This window comes from Ptiloglossa arizonensis, chromosome 6 (genome assembly GCF_051014685.1).
Source record: "Ptiloglossa arizonensis isolate GNS036 chromosome 6, iyPtiAriz1_principal, whole genome shotgun sequence".
NCBI lineage: Eukaryota > Metazoa > Arthropoda > Insecta > Hymenoptera > Colletidae > Ptiloglossa > Ptiloglossa arizonensis.
The window spans coordinates 19,072,011-19,090,971 of NC_135053.1; the positions used below are offsets into that span (position 1 = coordinate 19,072,011).

Genomic DNA, 18,961 nt, shown 5'->3' on the forward strand with positions numbered 1-18,961 from the left:
TTTGCAGTTTGTGATAATAGCGACAACGAAGGATAACTAGACGCGCGAAAAATTCAAACTTACTCACGAATTGTACACAAATATACACAAATTCAAAACATTTAATTATACTACACTGCTATATATTGATTCTGTATACTATTTTAATATTATTATAGTTCGCATAATATAATACAGGATAATTATAATGATATTCATCTGCATTTGTGTAATATAATAAAATAGTATATTATAATTGCGGTTTTAGAAAATTAAAAATTTTGCACAATACATATGACGACATATGTCAGACTCTAAACTTTTATTTTACATAGATATATATCATGGAAGATTGTAATTAGTTTTATTTGTTTCAAAATAATCATTTATTTTAAGTGCACATGAAAGTATGAAAAAAATGTATATTTAAAAAATGTTTGTTCAAACATAGTCTACAGATCAAAAGTAATAATTTTAGTAAAAAAAAGGTTTGCATAGAACATTCTTCATAATGATACTTTATGGTTCTGTAAGGTCCAATCTGATTTAAGAGCGAAGAGATATCGAATGAGGAAACGCGGAACATTGAACCGGATAGATGAAAATGTCATCACTAACTGGTAGAGTTTCCTGTGAGGATAGTATCGGAGATAGCTTTGGTGGGTGGTGTTTGGCCCGTTTTATCCTGTAGATTTCACGGTCGATGTATACATTCGACATGTAAAAATGCATAAAAACGGGACATGTTAATGTTAAATTATGAAAGAGAATCTATTGATTAAGAGAGAGTGTAGCAAGAAATATCACGGTGCAATAGTGCGAGGATCCTAACCTTGTTTAAAAATGAAGTCGGGCACCATGGACAAACATAGAGGCTCTACACTTTTGAAACCGGAAGAAAACGAGCAAGTCTTCCAATTAATAGGAAATCGGTGCCAGGTAAGAATTATTTTCGCAACGAATTTTTGTCCACGCTTATTAAAACTGTCATTTTAATGTACTGATTTTGACCTAAATTTTGTCGGTCGACAGATATAGATGAACATGTACTGTCATTCCAGTCTTGACGTTATTTGCCAATACCATCGGTATTATTAATTTTAAAACTAAGTTTTGATCTGTTTCGTTTACAATTAATATAATATTTGTATGAAAGTTATATGATGTTAAGAGAACTTTTCTAGTGACATATTTAATATTGTAAAAATGGATTCATATTATTAAACCCATAAAATTAATTATTTTATGTAGGAATGTTAATGACATTATGTACTTATAGATTTATATCTGAACAAAGTTTATTCTTCTCAAATACAATTGTAAAGTTTTGTTTTATATTTTTGGAAAACATGCAAATACTTAAAAATATAATGACCCATAAAATGTAAAATATAAATTTATCTTTCATAAATTATACTAAATTATTGTTTCTTAGTTTATGTTCAAATTTTGTATAAATTTCCTATTACTTATAGTTATTTGTATATAAAATTACTATTTAAAATTATATCTTAGTCATGAATGAATCAAATGACATCAGAGGATTCATAATTATGTAGGATTTTTTCCACCCATTGAGCGTATTATGTTTTTTTAGACAAATTTTTGTGGTATACTTGTTATTGTTATTGCTATTGAACAATAAGTAAATATTAATAATTTCTTTATTTAAATTTATTTCTATATTGACTGTTTTGCATGCTTATATTTTTTATCCATTTATTTGATCGATTAGTTATAATTAATTAACACTAATGGTATATTTGTATTAAATATAAAAAAATTCAATAATAATAGCGCGTTTTTTTAATTATTTCTTGCAGTGCTTAGCAGCAGGAATTATTCAATTATATTTGACTGAACCACCTTCACACAAAGAATGGATAAAGAAAACTACAGGTATTATAACATTAATAAGGGATAATCCTAGGCGTAGTTTCTTTCTTCGTTTATATTGCCTACAAAGGAAGGCAATGTTATGGGAACATGAAGTTTATAACGCAATGGATTATAAAGCACCATTAATGTATTTCCATACATTTGAGGCCGAAGATTGTATGGCTGCATTTAATTTTGCAAGTGAAACAGATGCAGTGACATTAAGGTAACTTGTACTAAAATTTGAAACGAAAGTTGCAGTTGAAGTATCATTAATTTTATAAATCTTAATACAATCTGTCAATTGTATTTGATTAAAAGGTCTTTCAAATATAAGTAAACTATTTTAAAATAGAAAGTATAGAAAAATGTGGTAATTATTATTTGTTTTCAGAAATATTCTTCTTGGTAAGCTGAATGCTAAACGTCAAAGAAGGCAACAGAGACGGTCTAAAATGGAGATAGAATCTCAACACGGTGCAACATTACCATGGAGGAATCAGAGCAGTACATCACCAATTGCATTTAGCACAGGGTCAACCTCTAATTTATTAAATGGAACTCCAACTACAATTGGTGTTAATAGAAGTGCTTCGAGTAGTTCTATGTACAAAACTAAAAAGAAAAAACGAGATAAAGCTAAACGAAAATTAACAAAAGATGATATAGGTCCTCCATCAAATTTTAGGTTGGAAATTTACCAAAATATTTTAATGGTATCATTTTTATTATTACTGACAATTATGTTTTTGTTATTTGCTCTTTTAGACATCTATCACACTTCGAATGGAATACCAAGGGAATGGGATTAGAACCAGATGATCCACACTTAAAAATTTTCCTTGATAAAGTAGGTGTATCGGAACATCAATTCAGAAATCAAGACACGCGCAATTTTATTTATGATTTTATCGAAAAGAATGGAGGCATGAATGCTATTCGAGAAGATATTTCATCATCTATTTCAAAACCTAGTATACAGCAACAACCTCCTCCGACAGCACCTCAACGACAGGAATATCCTCCTCCAGTTCCTGCGCGAACAATACCTGTTCGTACATTTCTTACAATATCACATAAAACGTATAATATATGCGATAACTATCTATAAAAGATAAATAATTTTAACAAAACAATTTTTTATAGCATCAAACAAGAAGCGCTCCACCACTACCTCCAAATCGATTTAATACGCCTTCAACACCACCGAGCGCTCCATCCAGTGCTCCACCGGTGCATAGAACATTACCATCACGACCACCACCACCTTCTTTAACCACTGCACCATCACTGCCGCCACCTCCGCCGCCTCCTCCACCAGCTCCGGCTCCACCTTCCAGAACTAATTCAACAGCACTTGTTCCACCTCCACCACCATTGCCTAATTTAGTAAACACAGATGAAGGAACTGTCAATACAAGTGCTACGAATAATAATAATAATAATAATAATAATAGTAATAATAATAACGAAGAAAATGTTGATCCCAGGTCAATGCTCATGGAATCAATCAGAAGTGGCACTACACTTAGAGTTAGTATCTAAATCGAACATTTACAGAATTCGATAATTATAATTGAATTCACTAATTGTACTTAAATTTAAATTTATGTTACAGAAAGTTGAAAAATCTGAAATTCCGAAGCAAAATCCTGTTCCAGGAGATTCTAGAAATGCTTTATTGGAACAAATTCGTCAGGGAATTGAATTGAGGCCTGTTTTGAATGAAGTAAAACCTAAGACAACTCCAGTATCTCAAGGAGGATTAGCTAGTGCTTTGTCAAGGGCTCTTGCTGAGCGATCAAGTGCAATCCATAGTGAAAGTGATGAATCGACTAGTGAAACCAGTGATGATGATGAGTGGGATGACTAACTCAGGTCAGTTACTATTAGAGTGTAAACAATTTTTTATATGTATATCTTGAAAAATTACACAATATATAAAAACCAATGTCATCATATTGATAAAAATATAAAATACCATTTCAGATGAAATATACAACCCGAGAAATACAATAATATACTACTGTGATAAATCTGCTATTGATAAACATTTAAACAGATTAGCTACTGTAAATGTATACTGTAACGATTTTGAATTTGATATCCAAAGAAGAATGAAAATCATATATAAATATTCCGAAAAAAGGAATCAGTTAAATGTGTTATCAGAAAATAAGACACAATCACGTGGATAGGGCAGGTAAGGGCAGAAAGAGGTTTTAGTATCTTGAAAAATTTGTTACATATAATTATCAAAAAAGCCGGAAGTTCACTTGTAATGATTAATTTACAATTTAGTACAGTTCCTTTATATTGTCAATAATCAAACTTTTGCCCTAGTTTGCCCTGCCCAGTACGTGCGATTCAAAGTACGCGTAATGTTAAGTTAGCAATGACGTAAATGCGGAGAGCATTTTTACGATAGAACAAACATAAACGTATATATTTCCAAATTAATTGGAATAGTTTTGTCAGTCGTAATAGAAATGAAAAAAGTATTACAAATATTATTAAATTTCTTTCCAGCTTAATACTCTGTGAAACTGCAATAATTTCGATAATGAACTATGTATAAAAGATACATCGAAACAATTTTAATTCGTAGAAACTATACTTAACATCTTCAGAGACATATACGTAATGTATCACACGTGCTGCTGTACAGGTCGACTTTAAAAATCAAACTCTCATCAATTGTAAGATTTATTGCATTAAGAATTCAAGATCAACTTACATGTCTATGTTTCTTTTTAAAAATAAAAATATAATACATAAAACCGAAAATCGACCTTTACAAAAGTATATAAGTTACACTTAAACTTATTGGTATATGAAACTTTTATTATATGGAACACACATTTCAGTATCATTCATTATTTCGTTTATTGGCACGGAAATCACTCTAGGGATATCTAAATTACGGCTTTGTATCTAGTCGCTTATAAAGCCAAAGCAGGTGCCCTGAACTGATGTAAAGTATAACGTCGCCAGAGTGTTTCCATAGTTCTTTAAATGACTCAGTAAATTAGGAGTACGACAACTTTTAATGTTGTGTTTCCAACACTACGTCTTTCTTTCTATTTTAATTTATTATATAAATTCCATCATTTGTTGACCTTCATCAAAAATATAAAAATAACGCCACATAGAGTGATTCCATTATACATTTGTTATGTATTACAATAATTTGTCATCATTGAGTAGAGTGATTCGTTCGTTCAGTCGAAACGATACATCAAACGATGCTTAGATATCCTATTAAAGTATGTATAAGGTACTATTAATAATGTAGTAAGAACTGTATATTTTCACGTGTGTGATATAGGTGTCAAGCCCGCGGAAGTGAAGCGCAAACTGAGAAAATTGTCTATGGGAAGTATGACGAGGCACAAGATAGAGTTATGCCGCTATGGAGAAATCCTAGTCACACCAGAAAAAAAAAACGAACATGTTAATTATTAGTTATTGTATTTTGTTATATTCTATTACATGATATTGTCTAACATAAATACCACGTTCGTCGATCTAAAACTTGATTCGACCGATAAAATCATACATTGCAGGATCTGTTCGGCTGCCTCAATCTTTATCAACGTGTAACGTGAGCGTAATCAAGGAGGAAAGCTATAACTGTTTGTTAAATATAATAAAGAGAAAGTAGCGGCAGATGTTTTAACAAAGACTTGTTATAGATGAGCTAATCATGTACGAGAACGTGACTCGGAGATAACAAAATTATACAATATTCAAATGCATTGCAACTGTTGTTGTATTTAAAAGAAAGAAAGAATTATAATGATCACGTACTTTCGGTCCAATTTCCTGAAACATATATTCGTCTTCTTTCGAATGTATAACGTAGACATGTTACAAATCGAATTCGGTTTATATTGTGACTGTCAAATATGAAAAGCTATAAAAAAAAATCAATGTACTTCAATATGCAACTTCCTTTTACCGTATTATTTTCTTTATATTACCTAAGATAGACTTTATATAACGAATAATTTATAGCGCAAATCTTATGAATTAATGCAGAATAAGTATTTCATTTTTGTTACTAAAGGAACAAAAATGGCACTCGTATAGAAATAAGAGATTTCATAGGCGAAGGAGAAACCTACATTTGTTATGTGTGTATATATAATTCTGAAGAAAACGTTGAATATGCGTTAAAATAATGTTTATATTATTTATTAAACGATCAGCTTTTATATATAATGAAAATTAGATTAAGTAACCAAATCGATCGGATTAAATATTTTTGCTATGAATAGAAATTACATAAATATATAGGCATGAAGTTTGTGATTAAGAACGAAAGTGGGGAAAATTGAGATTTCCTAGATTAACTCGACGCGTAATAATCAAAAATACAAAAAACGAACATATCAAATTCTTAGGAATAACAAGAGGGTGTCATTTCTATTCGATCAAACAAACATTTCGCGAAAGGGGAATCACGAATATTTTGTAAAAGACAATGGAAATGGGACTAGGGTAATAAAAATTACATTCAAAGTGATCACATTATTGTAATAAAAAGACTAACTTTTTAAATCTTGGAAAAAAGTAACTTCTTCGTGAAGATTTTAATTCCTTAAATTTATATAATTCGGTGTATGTAGTTAAGATAATTGAATTCACTTGAAAATTTTTTAATCCAAATAGGGGAATAAATGCAAACATAGAAATTCAAGGAACGACAGTTGTAACCTATTGTTATTCGAGAAAAAAAAAAATATACATAAAAAAAAAGTTATCTAGATAAAGCGATTAAATTAATTCAAGCATGTCACATTAAGTGTCAACTAAACAAATGTAAAGCTAGCATGATTAGTAGTTTTTGCTCACTAAAGAATAAGAACAGTGTTGAATTCTTTCACGTGATAAAAAAAGTACCAAATATTGATCGCATAAATAATTTATTTCTTTATTATTTGTATTTTCATTTGACTGATATCACACAAAATATATCTATATAGGACATAGACTTACATTTTAATACAAAATAGTATAGAAATATGTATAAATAGATAATTTACCACTAATTGCGTTGAAATTTCATACATTACAAAACTATCATAAATCTATCCAATACGGTTAGTTTTACATATCTTATCATTGTCCTTCTAGACAAATCGGAAAATATTATCTATATAATACTGTTATGAAGCAAAGAAGAAAAAAAAAGAGAGCAGGGTTTTCTTTATTTATTATAAATTATTATTTGAATTCTGTGAAATTTATGTCTCCGTGGCTGGAACGGATATACTAAATGCGGCTATAAACACGTTTATGATTGTTATGAGAAAAACGCCGACTACAACATAATTGTTGATCCTCCGTGCGTTCAAAGATTTCGACTGTCCTTTTATGTCGAATCGGCCTTTAAATATTAAACTGACGCCCACGGCAATCTAGATCAAACAATTAGAACAACAGTTTTTTTAGTGACGAAAAGGTATTGTACTATTGCCTCACGATAGGTACATTCCCGTCCATAAGTCACCGAACATATTGTAAGTTCAGAATAAGAACGAATTGACAGTATAAAATGAAACCAACACTTATTAATTCTTCACATTGTAGACGAAGTTTACATATTCTATGTTAGAATTTTACTAAAATATGTCATTTGAAAATAATCTTTCGAGCTAATTCTGACATTCCTATTAATTTTTTTATTTCATTTTAATTTTTCTGTAATATTTTCCGATACTCCTTCTTTCATTCTCTACAGGTTTACAATTTAAAATATATAAAAACAATAAAGTTAGATAGCGAGACTGCTTCGGAAAATTGTATTTGCACCGTAATGTTTTCCAAGTGTCCAGTGTGACTTGTAAACGGTAGTGTGCGTTTAAAAATGAAACGATTGAATCAGTTGTTGTCCGCGAAATATGATTTATCTTTGCGCAGAGAAAATCCTTACCTGAAGCATCAGACTGATAATAATTAGGCTCAAAATGACGAAGAATGTGGGACTCTTTCGTTGGAATTCGATTAGGTATCGCAATTGATTCGCGTTCGCGGTAATCAGAGCAACGTCCATCATACCTTGCGCCACGGTTTTCTTTGCAGCATAAGTGTTTTGTTTGTATTGTTGTGACCTTTTATCCGTAGTGTCGATAGACAACGCAGACTCCTTCACCACCACTTCTTCGACCACTTCCAATTTGGTCGATAATCCGTTTTCATCCATTGTTTCTATCCTTCGTCGAATTTATTTTCCACTTCATTAAAACAAGTATCAAACCTCGCGGGAACGCGAGGCCCTTAGATAACCAGTGTTCCTTTTCGCGATGTTTGTCTAAAAATTGAATATTAATCAACGGCGACGTCTGCTATCGATTTTAAACCAAATCTCGATCAAATATTGTATACATTGATGATCGATGTTCGAATCGGAAATCGATCGACGCGTTATCGAAAACGCGGGCTACAGATACACGTGCGGAAAAATAGAGAACTACATACCTAATACACTTCTTGGTTTCGAGAGAGCCGTGAATGAAAATCTCGTTTAAAAGCCAACGATTCCTTATGCGATATTAGTGGTAGCGTTAGCAGCGAAGCCAACAAAACAATAACGATAACATTTATCACGTTCTATATATTAAAAGAGAGTTCCGATGTGGTTAAATGAGACCACAAATGACGTGTGACGGAAGGGAAGTGTTTAAGGACAATAGATGTACATTTACTGTATCGATCAAAACATCGTGAGCGTGTGGTTGCATTATCAGCTTAGCATCGAATGGACGGTTGTTGAACGATACAAACAAATCTGTAGCAATGATGCAGGTAGAAAATCAACCGAGAAGCGGAAGTGTGTCGATGCGAGCTTCGGATAACCAACAATGCGAATTTGGAATTTTTGTTAGCGATAGATAAAGAGAAATTGATCCGCAACGCATTAATTCGTCGATTGCAACTTGGATTGACTAATAATATCTGATAATTGATAAATAGTGACTCACGACGTGCGACGTTCGTTGCACTCTTTTTGACATTGAAATAATAACTTTGCGTGTATTACCATGAATATGTATATAAATAGTACTTTAGTATAAAAGTTGTGTAAATTAGATAGTCCAAACGAGCATTTAGTTAAACGTTTCGGCCCTCGTGATTTCTGGGTCTTGTGTCGGTAATTATATATTTCTTTCTTCTTTCTTTTAATAACCTAAAAGATTTAAAAATCAGAACAAAGCCATAAATTTAAAATTTATTCCGACCTCTGTTCGATACTTTAAATTTCATCGACATTAATGAAATAGAATTTTAAGTTTGGACTTTTCAGTTTTAACCTTTAAACGGAAACTGTATCGTATTTAATTTTAAGTCTCAATCGATGTTTATGAGTTCCTTTATTATGCAACTATCGTTTCTGTTCTGCTTGTACATACTTTAATTATTATCATAAAAAGTCTTGTAGGTTATTAAAAAATAATAGATATTGTTAAAGAAACGATGATAATAGTAACGATCTGAAATAAAGGTATCACTCCGTATAATAGAAAGTTTATAATTATGCGATATGAATATTTCGTAAAATTTGTCTTCCTTGTTATAGCGTTAATACGAGCGAGAATGCGATTTTTCCCTTTAATCGTTTCGTATTCTCTTAATGTATAATAATTTACATATACTTGTACGAATCGTCGTTATCTGAAAGAGATAGCACAATGTTTTTCTTAACATCGCCGATGAACTTACGAAACTTTCATCATACATAACTCGTCGAAGTCTGCGTTTCACAGTTTCGTAGTGGACAATTCGTACAAGAGAGAACGCGTTGCATTTATTTCATCGAGCTACGATGCAAGTAAGTTGCATAGTAATATATATGTATAATTACAATTTTATCGCTGTTAACAAACGGAGAAACGACGCGGTGAAGACGTAATAAAATAGTCGTAATATTCGAGACGCTTGGAAAGGCGAAGACTCGCATTTGGTTCGTCTATACTGATAATTTACACGTGTATGCAAACAGGCTTGTGAAAAGTTATGGAGCGGTCGTTTCACCAACGACATCGATCCTCAATTTCATCATCTCAATGCATCAATTGACATCGACAAACGAATGTATGCCGAGGATATACAGGTTTGTAGAAGAATTAGTAAATTCGTGATAAAATGTACACGATATTAATAATATTAGTTCGACTGCACGAAAACATTTTCTTCCACATTGCAATCGATACAGCAGATCGACGAAAAGAAATGAAATATATTTTATAAAAGTAAAAAATAGAAATTAACGTTTGTTGCTGCACCTCTACTGTTCTTTTCAGGGAAGCATAGCGTATGCGAAAGCGATACGTAAAGCTGATCTTCTCTCGGAGGAGGAGTTACTGTGCATGGTGGAAGGTCTTGAAAAGGTATTAAAAAGATAATAATGATTCGGGATGGCTCGGTATCAAAATTATGAAAAAAAAAAAATGTCACGGGTAAAAAGTAATTTATTCCGTCCAGGTGAAAGCCGAGTGGGATAAGAATCAGTTTGCCATACATGCCGAAGACGAGGACATTCATAGTGCAAACGAACGTCGTCTTTCGGTACATATAAAGCCGATTATATATGATTATCGCTCGTAGAAAACTTTCGTGTCTTATAGGGGGATATGTCGTTGAGATTTCTATCGATTAAGAGGCCAGCATACTGTAGAGTGTTAAGCATGGAAACTGCTAATTTCGAGGCCGAACTTACCACGTAGTACTACGTTTTCAGTCCAAACTTATCACGTAGTACTACGTTTTCGGTTCATACTCATCCCACAGTACTAAGTTTTCGGTCCAAACTTATCACGTAGCACTACGTTTTCAGTTCAAACCTACCACGTAGTACTACATTTCAGTGCCAAATTTATCACGTGGTACTACGTTTTAAGACTTATCACAGTACTATGATTACGCGAGGACAATATATTTCATTAATTGCCTAAAAATAAGAATCACGTAGTACATAGTACGTAGATGTATTCAACGAGCAATTGCACAACATTACAATTACTTTCATACAATCGAAACCTTCACGGAATGATCAATCGGCAGGAGTTAATTGGCAATGTGGCAAAGAAATTACACACCGGAAGAAGTCGTAACGATCAAACGGTCACGGACACCAAATTGTGGCTTCGAAAATCCATAGATGAACTGCTGACGAAACTAACAAAACTCATCGAGGTATGAAATACGAAAATATATTGTCAAACATGGTGATACTGTGATTCAAATGATCGATATATTGATAGGTTATCGTTAATCGGTCGGAGAAGGACCTGGACATTCTTATGCCCGGATACACTCATATGCAACGAGCTCAACCAGTTAAATGGAGCCATTGGTTGCTCAGGTAAATTGACGACAACCGTTGCTTTTACGGGTGATACGAAGAATATTTTTTTTAATTTTAACTTTACAAAAGGCATTTTCCAATCATTTCATCAGGTTACGACTTTTCTTGTTTGTAACGTGCACGGCGGATAATCTGTATATGTACTAAATAGGAATTTTTGTACATTCTCTGTACGAGCAGCTACGCCTGGTACGCGAGAGCCGACGTCGAGAGATTGTATGAAATTCGCAGACGGGTAAACGTGTTGCCTCTGGGCAGTGGCGCAATAGCGGGAAATCCTTTCCAAATTGATCGACGTTCTTTAGCCGATGAGCTCGATTTTTACGAAATAACCGAGAACAGCATGCACGCGGTGGGAGACAGAGATTTCGTTGGTAGGTTATGTTTACACCGAACACGAATACCACATTTCAATGAAATGAATAATTCATCGGATACAAATTATAAACGCGACGAGTATTCGTATCTCTTAAAATGCACGACACACGTGTTTCATGTTTATGCTTCTATTCAAGCTGAGTTCCTGTTCTGGTCGGCTTTAACGGCGATCCATCTCAGCCGGCTGTCCGAAGATCTAATAATTTATAGTAGCGAGGAATTCGGTTTCGTGAAGTTCGCGGACGAATTTTCAACGGGCAGTAGTTTGATGCCTCAGAAACGTAATCCAGACTGCATGGAACTTATTCGTGGCAAATCCGGCACCCTACTCGGAAAAGTGTGTTCGTTGAAACTTCGATCACTTCGGCGAAATATATATGTATATATATATTTTGATTTAATTAGCGATCGGTTCGATGTTTTAGTGCATGGGTTTCATGACTACGTTAAAAGGAATTTCATCCACTTATAATAAGGATCTTCAGGAAGACAAGGAGGCATTGTTTTCTACTTATGACATTCTAAACAGTGTGCTTGTTGTCATTACGAACGCACTATATACCGTGGAAGTAAATAATCAAAAATGCGAGGATGCACTAGCACCTAATATGTTGGCAACAGACATGGCGTATTATCTTGTTCGAAAAGGGGTCCGTATTCGAAATACTAGAAATATATAATTGACTACTATTTCACAATAAATGTAACGTAATAGTCGCTATAGAATAATGCTAATACTCGCTGAGTTGGAGCATTTTTATGCGAAATTCATTTTAATACACTATAATTTTTTCCGGCTTTAAATAATATGCTTTATATAATTTCCTCCGTTATAGATTTCATTTAGAGAAGCTCATTATTTAGCTGGGAAAGTTGTAGTTTTGTCAGAATCGCTCGGTGTGTCTCTATGTGATTTGACTCTAGCACAATTACAAATTGTTAGGTAAATATTTTTGTCAATTTTCTATGAGTTCCGAAGATTTTATTAAAACTTCCAACGTTTTAAACTTTGTCTGTCAGTTCAACGTTTCAAGAAGATGTGATGCAAATCTGGAATTTCGCTAACAGCGTGGAACAATACAAAATTATCGGTGGAACAAGTACAACAGCATTGGAGAAACAAATAAATAATCTTCGAACTTGGCTGCAGCAACTTACTTCCACTTATCACGGATTCAATAATCATTGAACCAATATTTTTATCGAGAATAAAATTTTACGTAGTGAAAGATTTAATTGTTATAACTTTTTAAAGAAACAAAATGAGGGAAATACATGTTTACCGCGATCCCGTTGATTTCCATTCGATTGTTTTTACGGCCTTGAAATATGTCGTCCTTTCGAGTGTCGTAAACGTAGTACACGAAGAATTCCTTTCCACGATTTTGCAACCCAAGTAACGAATTACGTGAGATGATAAGTGAAACCATTTTCCTTATCATTCGACACATTATCCTTTGACATATGCTGAAGTGAACCGGAAATTTCGCTATCACAAATTATGTTGGTCGAGAAAATAGGTTATGCAGCAATCATATACTGGGGATATAAAATCTCTCGTAATATAATATACAAAATGTACAGGAACTTTTATTCGGCGCCAACTGTAGATTTGTACTCGATGGGTAAGTGGGCAGTTATTACGGGATGCTCCTACGGGATAGGAAAAGCATATGCCGAGGCACTCGCGAAAATAGGATTAAATGTGATCCTTGTAAGCCCGAACCCAGAGAATTTGAAAACGATCGCGAGTAACATCGAGATAATGTACAACGTGAAGACGAAAATTATTAAGCTAGATGTTTCCGACGGTTTGGAAACGTATAAAGTGATTGAGAAAGAAATGATCGGTTTGGAGATAGGTGTGTTGATAAACAATCTCGGCATGTCTTATCCACATCCGGAATACTTCCTCGATTTACCGCACAGAGAGAAAATCTATATGAGTATTGTACTCTGTAACGTTGTTGTCGTTACGAACATGTGTCGTATCTTATTGCCACAAATGGTCGTCAGAGGAAAAGGAGTGATCGTGAACGTTGCCTCGATGGTGGCTGTATTACCAAGCCCTCTTTTGACCGTATTTGCAGCTACGAAAGCATATGTCGTGAAATTCACTAGGGACCTACAGATTGAGTATGCGAGACACGGCATAATCGTTCAATGCTTATTACCTGGAACTGTCACAAACCACACGACAGATTCACCGAAACCGGGGTGGATGGTTCCGACACCGGAGAAATATGTTCAAAGCGCAATAAAAACTATTGGCAAAGAAAATGTGACAACCGGTTTTTTACATCATTCCATCCTGATCGGAATAATCAAATGGATCTATCGACTGTCGCCGAATTGCATTATCGTTTGGATGACAAATGTTATGGAAGGGAATCGGAATAACGCGCTACGTCGATACATCGGATGACTTTGTATAAATATTTATATTATAGACTTAATTTAAGGAAAAACCTACAAATTTCTTCGTATGTACAATACAATGATAATAACAAAAATTGCTGTCTATGTAATTTCTTTTCATCCAAAGTCTTTTTAAATCTTTGTCAAGACTTGTTTATGTAATTACGCATACGCTGTGTTACGTCGAACGATTTTAACAATAAGCGCTGCAAGCCCATTATCAGTTTCATGCCACTTTCAACATTATCGATTCATAATGGAATAAGAGCACAACGCTACTAGCGGTGAGATTTGAAACTAAATATCAAGTGAGTCATTTCAAAAGCAATCGAAACCTGAATCGATTTGGATCTAGTAACACTGCGCGGGAATCGAATTTTCTTTAATATTTATGCATCCATTGTGTATGAAGAACATTCAATGTATATTTTACTGATAAACAATAAATTATACATTCTACAAATCTACAGATTTCATTCTATTATAGAACAAATAATACAGTTTATATAAAATACAGTCAAAAATACTTGGTATTGCTATTAAAGTTTATGTTAATAGAAACAATGTTAATATAATTTTCTTCGTCGTTTGGGTATTCGAAAGGGATAACAGTAAAAGTGAAACGCTGATCATGACGCACCTGTAAATCCGATGTCTATCGTTACAGATTGGTCAATGGGCCACTAATATTCACAGCAGGTCGTGCAGTGGTATTTGGAAAAGCGCAAGGAGAAACGCTTACAGGAGTCACATCGTTCAAAGCTTTTATCTAATTACTTTTCTTAGACTCTATCTCATACTTGTACAATAAAAAATCAAAACAAATTGAATCACTACATGATTCTAAATAATTATAAACAATCTTTTACATGACCTAAATATTTTACATAACGACTGTATTAAATATATAGCATTTCGACTAAATTAATCTTAATTAATATAATCTAATTAATATTTCAATTTCAGGGAAATTGATTAAAGATTATTCTTAAAGGAAGTTGTCGCAAATTTCTCTTTGCAAATGTTCAGACTTTGCATAATCGATGAAATTGTAAATTACAATTATGACCAATAACAACATCATGATAATACTATGCTAATTACGTCGGACCCGAAAGACTGAAGAGTAACGGTACACGTGGCGGACGAAAGTACAGTGGTCAACGAGAGCTTCTTCCTGTAACTTTTAACAAATTGGAAGGTGAATCTTCGTTGGATGGATGGGAGTGGTACGCTGCCGCTCGTCACGGTAGCCATCTCGAGTATAAAAGCCGCTTCTGCCGCCGCCGCGCTTAGTTTCGCCCCGTAGCGACCGATTGTGAAACGACGCTCTCGACGTGAGTACCATTCACAAGACGATTGTCAGACAGACTTTATTTTATCCATTAAACCTGAAGCGATAACGAGTATCGCGTGTCGTGTGGACTCTGCGAAAGAACCGCATAAAGCATTACGTCGACAAAACTTTGTAGGTAGGTGGAGAACAGAAAAAGATATTATGCCAATGTTCGGCCGTTTGTGTTGATGCTTGATAATTTACGAGACGTTAAGACTTTCATAATCCTTCAGTGCATTGGCTTCAGAAATATTTGTCCACACTACCACAAATGTACAAACACATTTCATCTTCTGATTGGTATAATACAATTGAATCTACAAGTTGATTGAAGACGACTCCAGCGCATTTGTGGCAGTATGAACAAGCTTTCATTTGAGACTAGTGTAGGTAAATTTATCTTCAAGCCCTCGTGCAGAAAATAACAATAATAATCAGGTGTTTCTTGTTCTGAATCTTTTACTATTTATTTATGGTTCTGTTTATTATCAATAAAGACGTAAATCGTAATTAGTGTTTTTGATGAAATATCCCAAATGGACATCGACCCTAGACATTGTGTCTGTTGTGCTTAATGGATAAGTGGGTCTGAGTACACTTAAATGGTACGTAATATAATATTTTGTCGGCATAAGCCACTGTATATATTTCTTACTACTTCTTAATTGATCAATTTTATTTAGATTTTTAAATCATAGTGTATACAAATCATACTAAATGCGGTGTGCTATGTTTGTTATAAAAACTATATTTTTGAACTTATATACATTATAAAAACAGAAGAAAATACGTTAATTCGGTGATAGCTTGTGACTGAGTGCTATAACATATCATAATCATTTATTGAATATTAAATTTATAAAAGTTCGAGAATATTTCCTGACAATTATGTTTAATAAAATATACGTTTCGTTTAACTGTAGAGAATCATCGTAAATAACTTACAAATTTGCCAAAACATTTTTAGACATTTGTTAATTTTTTGTTTAAATATTTACTTTTTACAGATCTGTAGAACGTAATATTTAGGATCTATGTAAATTTATAAGAAATACGCAAAATTCATTATTATTATTATTATTATGTTCATAGAGGGCTTATGTACACTCAAATTTTACAAAAGTCTTAATGTAACCTTAAATGTATATATGAACGGCTAAACATGGATCTTAACTTTTTTCAATCCTCTACCTTACCTACGATGTTTCTTTGACATCGGCGCGTAACACTTCGCGTGGTTACCTCGTAAAAACTGTAAACCGCTTTTACTTGCAATCAACCGTTAATTAAAATACACATTGCACCACCACTACACGATGAAGTTCTTTAACCGTAAATGGGAATTCGCCCAGATAACTTTCTTGAAATTTGGTCACCGTAAATTTAATTTTCCTAAAACCACAGAATCAGTAAGAAGTAATAATTCGTAAGTCTATTCGCATAATTTTATCTTAAATTTATCGTTCACGGGAGACCGTAGTGAAAGTACGCATATATTCTTCCAAAGAACAAAATTGCCGATCATCATAAAAGTTGGTTAAGTATCAGTGTGTATGAGATCAAACTAATGGAATGTATACAGATGGAAGTAGTACAAGTTTACATAATTCCGCTTGATTCCTCGATTACGTTACAGAATTATTTGACCATTACGCAAATAGGGAGATCAACGGAGACCGTTCATCTCAATTGTTCTACGACATTTCACAACTATGGAAAAACAAATCGTAACAAAATATTATATCTAAATAAAAATGATTTTTACATACTGTTTTCAAAATGTTATTGTAATAAATTATATATTATTATTATAAATTTAAATTTTATTTTTAGTAAAGCAATCGTGTAACATTGATTTTGTGGACGTACGACCGTTTTATTTGTATAGCTTTTTCATCGAATTTTTAAGAGATCAATTTACACACTTTTATGAATTTTTATTACCTTTTTATGGTTCAAGTTCATTATCATTTCCGGTTTTCAATTCGCCTAAAAATTCGATTAGACGTTAAAAGGAAATTTCACTTTTATTACTTTACATGACATATATTTGTACTATTATTCTCTTATTATTTTTTCATTTTCACGATTAAATATTTGTCAGAATATAATATACATAGTTACAGCATTCGTCGATATAGAAAAACTGACATTGTCCATAAGAATCTTGGATGCTACTTAACCAAAGAATTATGATATTTTTTAAATTTGTTTTTTTTTTGCTTTTCAAACATGTATCTCGTGTTGTTACACTTACGCGAGTCCTCTGTTGCGACAGAAATGTGGTTGCAAGACCGGATTAAACATCCCTTTCACGCCATGATAAAATGCTTGATATATATCGCTCCAATTCCAACCTGTTTCTCGCTAAGGAGAAACGCGGGAACGTTCTCGATGTTACGCGCCATTTTCATCAAAACAATGCGTTAACAATTCGAACATTTTCTTACAACAAACCCTTCTGCATTTGATTTGTACTTGGTTACCTTTTTTTGGAAAATATTTTTAAAAAAACGTTTGATAAGTATGGAAAATAGAAATTTTAAAATTGAATTAATTTTCAAAAATCAATAAAACGATATTTATTAAATCAAATGTGATTACCCTCTTCCAGCTTTCATTTTATGCAGTTAGATAAAATCAGCATTGAAATAACTATGGTTTAATATTAAAACAATGAATAGTTGAGAATATATTAATACTTGATTACTTTTGAATTTATTATTTGTTAATATTAATCTAATATATTTGTATTGTAGCATTTTTTTACAGCATTATTTAACTAGCTATTCTTAACTTAGATCGATATGAATGGGTACGTAATTTATTTTTTGAATAATTTTAATTCTTTCGATGATAATATTTTAATGCTTAGGTCACATAGTGTGTGAAAACTCAATAGTCGCGTTTATAGAGTATATTTGCCAGGCACCTATAGGCACCAATAACAATGAAAGGGGTTAAGTATATTGCCTCCCCTGACAAATTTATATTGCAATTATATTATAACATTGAAACATACTTAGCATAAAATTTAGGAAAATGTAATAGAATACTTGCAGTACAATTTTAAAAATATGAAAAATATAAAACATTCAACCGGCCGTTATATTTTTTCAGATGGGGATCCGTATAATATTATTAACGACGCTGGTGATAGTAGGAGTTGCCTTAGCGTTTCCGCAAAAAGACGGACAGATTTTCAGTAACGAGGCTATAAAACAGGCACAAAACACGTACCTTATTCCAAAGGATGCGACGATACAAAAAGTACAAGAGGGTATAGAATTGGCTGCATACGAGTCAATTCCGGGCGATCAGAAAATCAATCTCTTTGAAATCCTGGGAGAACACGTTCCACCAGAAGTTGTGAATAATCTTCAGACACAGATCGATCAAATAGGAAGAAATTAGATTCAATAATATTTTCTTCATTCTTATCGTCGTCGTTTCCTTGTAAAAAATGTTCTAGCCTTAAGTTTTGTAACAAGTATTTATGTGATGTGATGTTTCTTTAACTGTGTACTTAGATTTTTGCACTTTTCATAAATAAACGAATAAAAACATAACTCAGTTGTACAATTTCTCGCTGATTAAAATTC

At 32.9% G+C, this 18,961-nt stretch overlaps 4 protein-coding genes and 1 pseudogene across 13 annotated transcripts; 4 read left to right on the forward strand and 1 right to left on the reverse strand.

The window, feature by feature from the left end:
- The first annotated feature begins 515 nt into the window (after positions 1–515).
- Positions 516–5,615, forward strand: LOC143148667 (actin nucleation-promoting factor WAS). Of its 3 annotated transcripts, XR_012992562.1 has the most exons (8): positions 517–918; positions 1,803–2,083; positions 2,252–2,545; positions 2,626–2,908; positions 3,004–3,390; positions 3,476–3,735; positions 3,847–4,060; positions 5,186–5,615. XR_012992562.1 is itself a non-coding variant. In XM_076315236.1 (7 exons), exons 1-6 carry the CDS (start codon positions 823–825, stop codon positions 3,728–3,730), a joined length of 1,596 nt encoding a protein of 531 aa, XP_076171351.1. In that variant the 5' UTR covers positions 516–822; the 3' UTR covers positions 3,731–3,735; positions 5,186–5,615. The 3 variants fall into 3 exon arrangements, 2 of the variants coding, with proteins under 2 accessions (XP_076171351.1, XP_076171350.1); XM_076315236.1 differs by lacking the exon at positions 3,847–4,060 and having other exon boundaries at positions 516–918; XM_076315235.1 differs by having other exon boundaries at positions 3,847–5,615.
- A 1,237-nt stretch (positions 5,616–6,852) lies between these two features.
- Positions 6,853–13,837, reverse strand: LOC143148670 (ninjurin-A). 3 transcript variants are annotated; one of them, XM_076315240.1, is made up of 3 exons: positions 13,780–13,837; positions 7,796–8,173; positions 6,853–7,280 (listed from the first exon to the last, which is right to left on the reverse strand). In XM_076315240.1, the coding sequence occupies exons 2-3, from the start codon at positions 8,063–8,065 to the stop codon at positions 7,107–7,109; spliced, it is 444 nt and encodes a 147-aa protein (XP_076171355.1). In that variant the 5' UTR covers positions 8,066–8,173; positions 13,780–13,837; the 3' UTR covers positions 6,853–7,106. The 3 variants fall into 3 exon arrangements, with proteins under 3 accessions (XP_076171355.1, XP_076171356.1, XP_076171354.1); XM_076315241.1 differs by lacking the exon at positions 13,780–13,837 and adding an exon at positions 12,889–13,472; XM_076315239.1 differs by lacking the exon at positions 13,780–13,837 and adding an exon at positions 8,341–8,929 and having other exon boundaries at positions 6,854–7,280.
- Positions 7,051–12,893, forward strand: Argl (Argininosuccinate lyase). 2 transcript variants are annotated; one of them, XM_076315237.1, is made up of 12 exons: positions 7,051–9,013; positions 9,440–9,691; positions 9,863–9,973; positions 10,164–10,250; positions 10,345–10,428; positions 10,924–11,055; positions 11,124–11,224; positions 11,408–11,601; positions 11,743–11,942; positions 12,031–12,255; positions 12,442–12,548; positions 12,626–12,893. In XM_076315237.1, exons 2-12 carry the CDS (start codon positions 9,686–9,688, stop codon positions 12,792–12,794), a joined length of 1,416 nt encoding a protein of 471 aa, XP_076171352.1. In that variant the 5' UTR covers positions 7,051–9,013; positions 9,440–9,685; the 3' UTR covers positions 12,795–12,893. The 2 variants fall into 2 exon arrangements, with proteins under 2 accessions (XP_076171352.1, XP_076171353.1); XM_076315238.1 differs by lacking the exon at positions 9,440–9,691 and having other exon boundaries at positions 7,053–9,013.
- On the forward strand, positions 13,030–14,645 carry LOC143148669 (very-long-chain 3-oxoacyl-CoA reductase pseudogene; annotated as a pseudogene).
- Positions 14,646–15,178: 533 nt separating this feature from the next.
- Positions 15,179–18,941, forward strand: LOC143148064 (uncharacterized). Of its 5 annotated transcripts, XM_076313945.1 has the most exons (3): positions 15,184–15,495; positions 15,593–15,964; positions 18,480–18,941. In XM_076313945.1, exons 2-3 carry the CDS (start codon positions 15,962–15,964, stop codon positions 18,771–18,773), a joined length of 297 nt encoding a protein of 98 aa, XP_076170060.1. In that variant the 5' UTR covers positions 15,184–15,495; positions 15,593–15,961; the 3' UTR covers positions 18,774–18,941. The 5 variants fall into 5 exon arrangements, with proteins under 5 accessions (XP_076170062.1, XP_076170061.1, XP_076170060.1 ...); XM_076313947.1 differs by lacking the exon at positions 15,593–15,964 and having other exon boundaries at positions 15,179–15,495; XM_076313946.1 differs by lacking the exon at positions 15,593–15,964 and having other exon boundaries at positions 15,182–15,360.
- Positions 18,942–18,961: the final 20 nt, after the last annotated feature.

Excerpts from the sequence above, each read along its gene's own strand:
- Argl (XM_076315237.1), top strand. Across the intron at positions 12,256-12,441 it reads ATTATCTTGTTCGAAAAGGG|ATTTCATTTAGAGAAGCTCA; the intron begins GTCCGTATTCGA and ends CCTCCGTTATAG. Across the intron at positions 12,549-12,625 it reads GCACAATTACAAATTGTTAG|TTCAACGTTTCAAGAAGATG; the intron begins GTAAATATTTTT and ends TTTGTCTGTCAG.
- LOC143148670 (XM_076315240.1), bottom strand. The coding sequence starts at position 8,065 with ATGGATGAAAACGGATTATCGACCAAATTGGAAGTGGTCGAAGAAGTG. Across the intron at positions 7,281-7,795 it reads TTATCAGTCTGATGCTTCAG|ATTGCCGTGGGCGTCAGTTT; the intron begins GTAAGGATTTTC and ends TGTTTGATCTAG.
- LOC143148667 (XM_076315236.1), top strand. The coding sequence starts at position 823 with ATGAAGTCGGGCACCATGGACAAACATAGAGGCTCTACACTTTTGAAA. Across the intron at positions 919-1,802 it reads TAATAGGAAATCGGTGCCAG|TGCTTAGCAGCAGGAATTAT; the intron begins GTAAGAATTATT and ends TATTTCTTGCAG. Across the intron at positions 3,391-3,475 it reads GAAGTGGCACTACACTTAGA|AAAGTTGAAAAATCTGAAAT; the intron begins GTTAGTATCTAA and ends TTTATGTTACAG.